This window comes from Littorina saxatilis, linkage group LG15, assembly GCF_037325665.1.
Source record: "Littorina saxatilis isolate snail1 linkage group LG15, US_GU_Lsax_2.0, whole genome shotgun sequence".
NCBI lineage: Eukaryota > Metazoa > Mollusca > Gastropoda > Littorinimorpha > Littorinidae > Littorina > Littorina saxatilis.
Genome location: NC_090259.1, coordinates 40,406,790 through 40,419,164, shown reverse-complemented (window position 1 = coordinate 40,419,164; position 12,375 = coordinate 40,406,790). Strand labels below are relative to the sequence as shown.

Sequence of the window (12,375 nt, the reverse complement as noted above, 5' to 3'; positions counted from 1 at the left end):
GAAGGCACCCTGACACTGGCCCCATGATGTACAAAATCATGATTGGACTAGCTGGTCGAGGTAGCCCCAAGGGAAGGCACCCTGACACTGGCCCCAAGGGAAGGCACCCTGACACTGGCCCCAAGGGAAGGCACCCTGACACTGGCCCCAAGGGAAGGCACCCTGACACTGGCCCCAAGGGAAGGCACCCTGACACTGGCCCCAAGGGAAGGCACCCTGACACTGGCCCCAAGGAAAGGCACCCTGACACTGGCCCCAAGGGAAGGCACCCTGACACTGGCCCCAAGGGAAGGCACCCTGACACTGGCCCCAAGGGAAGGCACCCTGACACTGGCCCCAAGGGAAGGCACCCTGACACTGGCCCCAAGGGAAGGCACCCTGACACTGGCCCCAAGGGAAGGCACCCTGACACTGGCCCCACGATCCACCATGGAGCACAATACCAGACTATAGGTCCCCCAGTCCCGCACTGACTCCCACAGAACAGCATTCATCCCGTCAGCCATTCGCCTCTTGAACAACAAGGGGCTGTTAGTGCAACTCCCCCCCCCTCCCTCCCCCACCCCGGCCATCAGGACCATCTCTCATTGTGGGATTTTGGTATTACAGATGTCCATACGTGCTTTATGTGTGAGATCCTGAAGTTTTCTACAAGAAATCTGTGAAATGTGATGTTCCCCAAATCATGACAGTGTTTCTTCAAGTCCCTCGCCGTAAGGCCTGATTTTGCATCATGCCGCTGTAATTAGTTTTGGAATCCTCCGTGCCAAAAGATGTCCCATTAAACTTGGCAGTTTGGTACAGAAACGTGTAGCCTATTCCATAATTTTCAGCAGGTAAGACAGCTGGAAAACTTAAAACTTTAAATATAAATTGCCACGAACAGTAAGATATTGTGTGAGTTAATGAAATCGTTTCCGATAAGCGTGTGTCTCCTCTCTTCACTTCGTCCTCGTAGTAAAAGTAGCAAATCCAGATATCAGCAGCAGACAGACAGACGGAGAGACGAACGTACAGAGCTACAATATCAGCCATGCATCCTGCATTGCTGACAAAAAGACAGACAAAGACTACACATTTATTTTAAGGTTATAGGTCAAACAAAAATCGCACAAAAATTGCAATAGTTTAAACAAAACTGTATTCAATTGTTATTATGACAAAAACAATACATGGTTTTTAAGATAACTAACTCAAGCATATAATGCTTATTTTAAGTAATCCTGGTATGTACATAACAAAGGTTAATGGCACAGTAAGCCTCCCGTAAACCATCACAGAGCTCCCCGAGCGTCTACATACAGTACAAGCATACTTCCATTTGAACGCTCACCGAACGGGAACATCCTGGCTGCTTTCTGTCGAGCGTGAGAAATTTTCAAAGAATTTATTTTCGTGGACTTGCTCCTCTACAACAATGGCGCCTCGTTTTGGTGCTGGACGGCTGTTATGAATATTCAATACCGGACAGTAAGCCTCCCGTAAACCATCACAGATATTGTCAGGCTTTTACACACAGTACAAACACCCTTCCATTTGAACGCTCACCAAACGGGAACATCCTAGGTGCCCTACGTAAAGAGCGAGCAATTTTTAAAGAATTAATTTTGCAGATTGTCTCGAACACCTTTTGGACCCATCCTGAACTCAGGTCAAACATGAGTTACTTCCCTTCGGGTCTCATTCTATCGATGTAAACTGGCAATAGCCGTGGATCGATGATTATCAGAATGTTTTTGGACCGTGGTGCGTTTTTGCGCTGGACCTAACTTTTAAAATCTAAATAATAAATTGACAGCTTGTTGCACAAACATTCTTACAAAATAATTATTTTTTCATCAAGACAAGATCAGTACAATTCGAAGTTGTGAAAGTTTGAAAAAAGAAAAGCCCGGAAGCAGGGTCACGCAAGGTCGCCGTTCCTCTCAACAGTCAAAAGCCATCGCCAGAGTTCTTGTGAACCACAGCCGTTTGTTTCGTGCATAAAAACGTGCTATTGTAGATAAGCTCACATCGAGTCGCATTCAAATGACTAACTGACGACTACATTGTGAAAAAGGGAAACTGGATCACACGGGTTCACGATGGCTCAGGGGTAAGATAAACCACGCACAAATAAATTCTTTGAAAATTGTTCGCTCTTTACGGAGGGCACCTAGGATGTTCTCAATCGGTGAGTGTTTAAATGAAAGGGTGTTTGTACTGTGTGTTAAAGCCTGACCGTATCTGTGATGGTTTACGGGAGGCTTACTGTGCCTTTAACATGATGGCGGACTAAATACATTTACTCATTTCAGACAACGATATCAAACAGAAAAACATAATACGCAAACAATCAGAAAAGGGTAGTACAGAAGGTGGGGAAGAAAAAAAAAGGACACGGGGGCACGAGAGAACAGATATAAGCATGAGGGAAAAAGAAGAGGATGAAGAAGCCTTGGAGCGCCAGATATTTGGGAAGAGTGGGTCACGTCATAATGATATTAAATGCACAGAAGAAATACACGCAAAGTTAATACATTTTGTGATCGGCGAAAATGTCACTTAATCACACAACGATCGAGGCATAATCAATAAATCAAAATAAGGACCAAATACACGAGAGAAATTATGAAGAACAATTGGTCAGGCAGCATATGTCTCAAATGACAGTGTCAAATGAGTATAATGAATAATACAATGTGGAGGCTCATTTACGGAACCTGCCTGTTTGTCTCATATATTCTTGTACAGTAAATTGCAATAGTTGACTCTGTAAATACACCTATACAACCTTGTTTGAGTACACACTCAACCCTACACACACACACACATATACTGTACTCGTTCGCTTTCATTCCAGTAGCCTAACACAATAATCTCACTGTTCTACACAAAGAGCGCCAATCGTCATCAAGAGCTTTACTCTTGTACACGGATTACACAGGATTATCTTCATGCCTCATTTGCACGGCCCAAGCTACCGTCTGAGTAGCACTAAACTGCCCCTGTCTGTGTGTGTGTCATTGGGTAGCTGCACGCTAATGGTTATGTTGAGAATAGAAGGAGTCAAGAAGGAGAGTGGAGATTACTACACAACGTGTGAACAAGTCAATATCTCGAGGTATGTACTTCACTCTTTTTTGTGAAAAATTATGCTTATGGTGATGTTGAACAGATATTAATTTAAACAAGCCAAAAATGAGAGTGAGATCATTGCTAAAAGTCAAGTAATGGAGGAATTTATTTGCTTCTGTAATGAAGAAAAATGGTGAAACTTGTGATGTTGACAACGATTTAAACAAAGCCAAAAAAAAGTTTACTTTTAGAATATGTCGACAAGAGGTTTTTTTAAACAAAGCAAATAAGAGAACGGAGATTATTTCAGAACAAAGTGATTGATATGGGTGTGATTGCACGTTGAATAATTATTCTGGCTCGCGGATTCTTGCGCTCACGCCCCAGATAGTTTTACCAAGATTCTTTATTGTAAAGTAAAGTGGAGTGAAGGTAAGAAACTGAAACATATGTAAACAAAAGAAACCATAAGAAAAAATACAAACTAATATGAAAAGAATCAAGACACAAAATCGCAACCTCTAAACCACCGCAGTCGCGACCGAAAAAACCAACGCTTGGTGGCAAATGGGGTACACAAAAAATCGAATTATCCAAACACACAACTGGAGCACTGGGGCCTTCGTTCCGAGTCGTTTTCTTTTACCATAACTTAAAACCAACAAAATACTACATCGACCGAAGTCGGCACGCTTCTTACTTCTACTATAATTCCTACAACAACACTAACAACACTCTCAAATGACAAAATCACAAATTCAGAAAAGTAAACCAGATCTACAACAAGGAAAAAATGGCGGAATAGCTCGACAACCACGTGGAAGACTGCAAATCTTACTCTACCAAACAATGTGTGTCAAGAGCGATCACACAAATGATTACAACCTCAAAAACAATGTAAATCATTCTAGAGTCGGATCCTTTATTAAAAGAAATGAAAATTACTCACACTTCGTGGGCCACCAGACCTCTTAAAAGAGAGGGAGAGAGAAACCGTCCAAGGACAGATTCAGGGGAAACTACCAAGTTAAACTTTACAAAGCACAATGATCTCCCTTATACTTCTATACATATTCTTTCAACTGGAATAAACAAAACGAAATTAAAAGAAAATTAAAAATACTGTCGGAGACAGGACAATAATGTTATGTTACATGTAATGTAATCAACTTACTGCAGATACACTATGTTTACCAGTCAGTCCGTGACATTTCAAATCCTCCATTGTCCACAGGTTTCATTCCAAGAAGTCAACACTTTTTCGGAAACCGTTATGCCAACGTGTGCCGAAACTCAGTGTCCGACTTTGAATTTGATCAGCGAAAGTCTCAGGCCAAGAACAAAGAAATGCAACTCATCTACGCTGCGCAGTCGGGACGTACGCAGGGCGTCGACCCCAACACACTTCCGGTATGTATATGTTGGTGTTCTGTTAATTTTGTTCGTGTTTTTGTTTGTTTGTTACCAGCTATGAGTGGATCGAAGTTCACTTCCACTACATTTTGTTGGTTTATCTTGAATTGAACATTGCTATTCTGATCTTTATGTTTGTTTGTTTGTTTGTTTGTTTTTTTTGTTGGTTTTTTTTCCCCTTACACATGTTCCTTGTCCCGGTGTGCTCTCACGCCGCCCCGTCCCTGCACTCACTGCTCCATCCACATCTGAATTTTGTTCCGCTGCCAGACTTGCCGATTTTACAGACGCTCCAGGGAGGGATGTCGGGTCGTTGCGGTAGGCTACCCTCGGAAGATGACACTGCACTTCTGCTGAGTCACTTCGACGGTGTTCAGTAGTGGGTCTGTCCCGAGCTAACGGACGCAGCCCACTACCTACTATGCCCCCTACTAACGACATTGACTGCTAAGTCGCGGAGCCAGACTGAGTGAGGGTCCCCTCCAGAGAGCAGACAGCCACCACGTCCCTCCGTCGACCCCCCAGAACGTCACACGTTGAAGACTGACAGCAGAAGTACTTTTCAGGGAAGGATGGAACAGGAACACTGAGACCAAGGTCACCATGAGAGCTCCGGGCATGAAGGGCCACAAGAGCAAGGACAATTTATAATTTTTGGATGATTAATGAGATGAGGATGATTATAATGATGATGCTATGGATTTCCAATTTTGGTTTGAGACTACGTGACAGGGCTGCACTCTACGCTTACTGTCATAATATATCCTGGTGTCAACAGGGCCCGAGAACTGCAGCGCCTGCGGTGTTGGTCAGGTAAACAGAACCTGAGCACCCTCAAAGTCGCATTCGTTAAGTGAATGACACTCGGCTGTGTGATTCCAGCCTTCCCATAAGAACCATAGCACCTCCACTCTGGGTAGGAGCCGACCGTAGCCCGAAAAACCCACATGACCCTGATGGGATTCGAACCCACGACCTCCCGGCCCACAGTCCGATGCGCTAACCACTGCGCTACGGGGGCCGGTGATCTTTATGTTTTATTTGTTTTCTTGTTTTGTATTTAGTTGTAATCTATTGATTAATTCATATTTTAAGTTATTCCTGTATTCATTCATTTATTCAATGAATAATGAATTAATTTATTCCCATAACTGTCTTAATATTTATTCATTTAAGTTTAAATGTGATTGACAAGGTTATATCACAAGCATACTTACAATTTGACGCATGTGCTTTGGTTGAAGAAGACACTTTATTTATTTTCATTGAAGCAAAATATTCAATCATTTCAGAATTTAAAAACAAAAGCATAGTAATTTATTGGAACGTTTTATTTAAATACAGAGCACAACATATATATGTATATATATATTTATGTAACAATCATAGTACTTCGACCAAAAGGTCTCAACAGTGAAGAGACAGACAAACATTTTTTGTTTTTGTTTTTTTGCTTAACGCCCAGCCGACCACGAAGGGCCATATCAGGGCGGCCGTGCTGCTTTGACATATAACGTGCGCCACACACAAGACAGAAGTCGCAGCACAGGCTTCATGTCTCACCCAGTCACATTATTCTGACACCGGACCAACCAGTCCTAGCACTAACCCCATAATGCCAGACGCCAGGCGGAGCAGCCACTAGATTGCCAATTTTAAAGTCTTAGGTATGACCCGGCCGGGGTTCGAACCCACGACCTCCCGATCACGGGGCGGACGCCTTACCACTAGGCCAACCGTGCCGGTTAGACAAACACTTATGATACAGCTAGACCATGAACTTAGCAGAGAAAGTGTTTTTGTTTTCAGTCTCTGGAAAGGAACATTGCGTCGTTTGTTTCTTCCCTGCAAGCCGCTGACAATTTTGTCAGATACGTTCTGGCTAATTAGTGTTTGTCTGTGCACTTAAAAGACCGTTGGGTCGATATATCTGTGAACGTTTTGTTTTGTTTTGTCAATAATTAGTCGTTCCAACAACATATCTTTCTTGTTTTTTGATTCTGGAAATGACTTTTTTTTAATTCATCCTTTTCAGCCAATCCACTCCAAGCACGTGACCCCGCTGAACGCAGTGGCAGAGGAGGCAGCCCCCTTCACATCCCACTCCGAACCCCCACCTGCAGTCCCCCCGTACTACCTGGATAACGACAACGACCATAAGAAATGTATGTCAGGTGAGCTTTGTACTAAACCCTACCTACATAACAGATGTATAGGGCAAATCGAGAAAATTAATTATTGAACGAAGCGGCGTAGCGCATTGGCATTATTCAATGAACTGTTTCACATCAGTTGTGTGACACCAGTACTTACTGACAATTATTATGACATTATATATCATAAATAAATGATACATTATTGTAATATTATTCACTTCTAAGTCCTTCAGGCTACACAAGGTTCGTCCCTCGCTCTCGATGCCAGCTGGATATTATCGTTGTTTTTGAAAATACTAAATACTGTCATAATTATTAACAGCTATTGTGTTTTCAGCGTAGCAATAGGGTCCGATATTTAGACGAGACAAGTATAATGCGACGAGTCGAAGACGAGTCGCATTATACTTGTTCGAGTCTAAATATCGGACCCTATTGCTACGCTGAAAACATAATAGCGATTATATAACTGTTATGACCTTGATTTGTTGTTCCAAACTTACAAAATGACAGTTTTTGCGTCGATGCGTTGATCTCAGGTTTTGATAGCAGACAAACTTCTTACGCGCATCATGTTCGCGCAGACATGCACACCGCTACACGCTTTCTGACTTTGGAAGAAAAACTGACTCCAAGTGCATTCGATTTCACAACACAGTTGTTGAAACAGCTTTTTAAGTTGTCAGTGTATGCTGTTGTCGATAGAAACATCGCCGCGTGGTACAGATGTGTAAACCGGAACCATGCGTCGGCCATTTTTCTCAATATGCTTTTGGATATTGAGAAAAATGGCCGACTTCGGCAGCAATATGCTTTAATGATCGGGAGAGACCATCCAATCACAGCCCCCGAATTCCCCCACGTGTTCATCAGAATAGCTATATTAAATTATGATATAGTATTATCATATATAATTATTATAGAATATATACTTAATCAAAGTAATCTGAAATCAAAGTATTTCACATCACAGATACCCTCTTCGGATTGTCAGATAAGGGTAGTCTCCCATGCCAACAGAATCTACCACTCTACCACCATTTACATATTTATTATACTTGTTGAAGGATGAATGATGATACATTGTAGACGGATGCATGTTATTGATTAAAAGCCCCACAATGATGTGCTTGGCAAATAAAATAAAAAATAAAAAAATTAAAATAAAACAATAATTTACCACTCGGAGAGTGGTTTACTTCTTGGTTGAATACCATGGGTTCACCAATCTCGCCATCTCTACCACCAGACCACTGATGAGACACAGTAGTGTCAAAACACGTGTCTGGTCTTGGTAGTACAATAATGGTTTTCCTTAGGTCTAGATTTCACTGTGATACGTCACCCACAATGGGACTTTGCTTTGAAATCTCGGCCCCCCTGAGGAGGGTCTGATGTTCCTAAAAGGCTATCTGTCAAGGGATATTTCACTATCTCTTTCTTTTGTCCTGCTAAGAGATTTGAAAAAAATCTCAGAAGAAAGACAGTCTCTGCTGACTTGCAGATGTTTCTTTCACAACTTTAGATATTTTATTATTATATCTTATATAATTAATATACAATATATACTTAATATTTTATACATTTCTCTGTTGCTCAGGCTACACAGGGTTCGTCCTTCGCTCTCGCGGCCAGCTGGGTCTGGGTTACCCCATCATCAAGCACCAGGCGCTGAACGAGTTCACGGATGACATCACGCACCACAGTCACGTGGCCAAGCAGCCCGTGACGTGCAGCATGCCGCCCGCCCCGCCCAAAGACGGCAAGAAGATCTACCCCTCGGAGTCTGGCCTGGTGCCTCACTACACGGGCCACATCTCTGGTGAGTAAAATGTCACAGTGGTCCTGTTAAGCTGTCCCCCCCCCCCCCCTATCAAGAAGATCTACCCCTGGTGAGTAGAATGTAGAAACACAAGATCTACCTCACTGAGTCTGGCCCGGAGCCTCACTACACTCGAAACATCCCTGGTGAGTAGAATACCACAGTAATCCTGTTAAGCTGTTAACACCCCCCCTCCCTTCTCAAGAAAATCTACCCCTAGTGAGTAGAATATAGAATGTAGAATGTAGAAACGAAACACAAGATCTACCCCACTGACTCAGGCCTAGTGCCTCACTACACGGGCCACATCCCTGGTGAGTAGACTGTCACAGTGGTAGTGTTAGCTGTTCTGTCACCCCCCCACCCCCACTATCAGTCCTCTCCCTTCACCCCCATCCCCCCTCACCCTCCCCCCTCACCCTTCCCCTCTCCCCCAGACCTCCTCCCCCTCCAAGAGACCACGCACCAGAAGATTTATTTCCAGGAATCTGACTACACTGGAAACATCCCTGGTGAATGAAATGTCACAGTAATCCTGTTGATGTGTTCGCCGGTGAGTAAGGTGTCATAGTGATCGTGTTAGTTGAGCATATAGTTATCCACACAAAACACTGAGCGCATTCCTGGTGAGTAAGATGTCATAGTGATCGTGTTAGCTGAGCCTGTTTTGCCTAAAGAGGGCAATAAGATCTACCCCACTGAGTCCGACCTGGTGACTCACTACACTGAACACATCCCTGGGGTGAGGTAAACGAGAAAGTTACCACCCCAACGGGAGCCACCCGCAGTGTCGGATTGGTTGAAACTGAGATCTGTTGCGATTTCAACGAATCAGAACACACGGTTTGTTCTCTCCCGTTTGGGTGGCACCCAGTTTCGGTTCGTGCATCTCAGCCCTGATGTATACCATGTGTCTGTGATCGTGTCAGCAAAAGTATCATTAGCTGCCCGCCCCGCACAAAGGGCGAGAGCTTATGGTTCAACATTGCCCAACGTGGAAGCAAGGTAGTATGGAATAGTACAAGTTTTTTGTGCTGGTAGGTGTTATCGTGCTGTCTGTCTGTCTGTCTGACTTTCTTTCTTACTGTCTTTCTGCCTGCCTGTCTGCCTGTATGTCTGTCTGTGCGCATGTCTTTATATCTGTCTGCATGCCTTTCTGCCTGTCTTTCTTTTTATATTTAGTCAAGTTTTGACTAAATATTTTAACATCGAGGGGGAATCGAAACGAGGGTCGTGGTGTATGTGCGTGTGTGTGTGCGTGCGTGTGTGCGTGTGTGTGTGTAGAGCGATTCAGACTAAACTACTGGACCGATCTTTATGAAATTTGACATGAGAGTTCCTGGGTATGAAATCCCCGAACGTTTTTTTTTCATTTTTTTGATAAATGTCTTTGATGACGTCATATCCGGCTTTTCGTGAAAGTTGAGGCGGCACTGTCACGCCCTCATTTTTCAACCAAATTGGTTGAAATTTTGGTCAAGTAATCTTCGACAAAGCCCGGACTTCGGTATTGCATTTCAGCTTGGTGGCTTAAAAATTAATTAATGACTTTGGTCATTAAAAATCTGAAAATTGTAAAAAAAAATAAAAATTTATAAAACGATCCAAATTTACGTTTATCTTATTTTCCATCATTTGCTGATTCCAAAAACATATAAATATGTTATATTCGGATTAAAAACAAGCTCTGAAAATTAAATATATAAAAATTATTATCAAACTTTTTTTCGAAATCAATTTAGAAACACTTTCATCTTATTCCTTGTCGGTTCCTGATTCCAAAAATATATAGATATGATATGTTTGGATTAAAAACACGCTCAGAAAGTTAAAACGAAGAGAGGTACAGAAAAGCGTGCTATCCTTCTCAGCGCAACGAATACCCCGCTCTTCTTGTCAATTCCACGGGCACTGCCTTTGCCACGGGCGGTGGAGTGACGATGCTACGAGTATACGGTCTTGCTGCGTTGCGTTCAGTTTCATTCTGTGAGTTCGACAGCTACTTGACTAAATATTGTATTTTCGCCTTACGCGACTTGTTTGTCTGTATTTCTGTCTGCATTTATGTACACTTAAAACCTTATTACTGATGTTCTCTTTGTTGAGATTTTCAGTGCAAATGTTTTAATAAAACCTAATTTCTGATGTTCTCTATGTTGTGTTTTTCAGTGCAAAAGTTCCGATTCGGTGAAACCTTCGGGAACAGCACCCAGGATGCAATGCGCAAACCTCTTCCACCAGTGGCGTGAAATCAGACGCTGACAGGTTGAAACATCGACACCAACACCAACACCAACAACAACAACAACAACAACAACAACAACAACAACAACAACAACAACAACAACACAACCATAACAACAGCAACACGAACACCAACAATAACAACACCAACAACAACACCAACACCAACACCTACAACACCAAAATCAACACCAACAACAACACCAACAACAACAACACCAACACCAACAACACCAACACCAACACCAACACCACCAACAGCAACAACAACAACAACAACAACAACAACAACAACAACAACAACAACAACAACAACAACACCAACACCAACACCAACAACAACAACAACAACAACACCGCCAACACTAACAACAACAACAACACCAACAACAACAACACCAACAACAACAACAACAACACCAACACCAACACCAACAACACCACCACCACCAACAACAACAACAACAACAACACCAACAACACCAACAACACCAACACCAACAACGCCAACACCAACGCCAACAACAACGACACCACCAACAACAACAACAACAACAACACCAACAACAACAACAACAACAACAACAACAACAACAACAACACCAACAACACCAACAACACCAACAACAACAACAACAACACCAACAACACCAACAACAACAACAACACCTACACCAACAACAGCAACAACAACAACAACACCAACACCACCACCACAAACAACAACAACAACAACAACACCAACAACAACAACAACAACAACAACACCAACACCAACACCAACAACAACACCAGCACAAACACCAACAACAACAACAACACTAGCCGAATTCATGACACTATACTATTCTATCCCAAAATTGTGATTTTCAATTCGATCTGGGTGGTTTCAATAACTTGAAATAGAGAAAATAACTAGTGTGAGTTTAATATTTTCAAAGGTAATCAACACAGTCATACATTATCTTTGGGAACATTTATTTTTTTGAAAATAAATCGTGTCTGATTTGGTTTAATCAGTTCCAAACTCGAAACACATTTGAGGGTTAATGCTACGTTTTTTTTCATGTGTCTTTAGAATGTGACTCATACTCTCGTTGTATGTACTTGTTCATAATTATCCTTAGCTATTAAAGAAAGAATATTATTTTACTAATGCAAGAATAATCAACAATGTGTTAGGTTATCCTTGCACCCACAAATGATGTTTAATTCTTGTTTTGTTATGTCGGCAGAATGTGAATCATACTTTCTTTTAACTTGTTTAAATACCTTTGGTATACCATTTGTGTGAATTCTTTCACATGTCATTTTCGTACTTTATTATCTATTCATAGCCTTTTTGACTGTTAGTAATTTAAGCTGCACAGTATTTAATGCTTTATCTGCAGTCTAACTTGCAATGCTTTTTTGTGATGATTTATTTTGTTTTTATGTGTAAAATCTTAGGTTAACCATATTTTTTTAAGCAGGCTGGTACACGAAATTCACACAGATAACAGACACACATGCACACAAACATACATAAGCACACACACGCACGCGCGCACACACACACACACACACACACACACACACGTAACCACACACACAGACGCGCACACATAACCACACACACGCACACACACAGACACACACATACACTCACACACATACACACATGTACACACACACACATACACA

General features: G+C 42.2%; 2 protein-coding genes across 2 annotated transcripts in view; both read left to right on the top strand.

The window, feature by feature from the left end:
* LOC138948027 (uncharacterized protein DKFZp434B061-like) overlaps positions 1 to 453 on the top strand; it is a 1,347-nt gene extending 894 nt beyond the window's left edge. The window contains exon 2 of the mRNA XM_070319554.1: positions 52 to 453. Within this exon, the coding sequence (XP_070175655.1) occupies positions 52 to 453 (402 nt within the window). The remainder of the gene's footprint in view (positions 1 to 51) is intronic.
* A 1,954-nt stretch (positions 454 to 2,407) lies between these two features.
* LOC138948026 (ciliary microtubule inner protein 2B-like) lies at positions 2,408 to 10,777 on the top strand. The gene is made up of 6 exons (XM_070319553.1): positions 2,408 to 2,462; positions 3,158 to 3,186; positions 4,237 to 4,467; positions 6,506 to 6,635; positions 8,227 to 8,448; positions 10,618 to 10,777. The coding sequence occupies exons 1-6, from the start codon at positions 2,408 to 2,410 to the stop codon at positions 10,695 to 10,697; spliced, it is 747 nt and encodes a 248-aa protein (XP_070175654.1). The 3' UTR covers positions 10,698 to 10,777.
* Positions 10,778 to 12,375: the final 1,598 nt, after the last annotated feature.

What these genes read in the sequence shown, in the direction of transcription:
- LOC138948026 (XM_070319553.1), top strand. Translation starts at nt 2,408, where the DNA reads ATGAGGGAAAAAGAAGAGGATGAAGAAGCCTTGGAGCGCCAGATATTT. An exon ending in GCGCCAGATATTTGGGAAGA is followed by an intron (nt 2,463 to 3,157) that starts GTGGGTCACGTC and finishes GATGTTGAACAG; the next exon opens with ATATTAATTTAAACAAGCCA. An exon ending in CGACAACGACCATAAGAAAT is followed by an intron (nt 6,636 to 8,226) that starts GTATGTCAGGTG and finishes TCTGTTGCTCAG; the next exon opens with GCTACACAGGGTTCGTCCTT.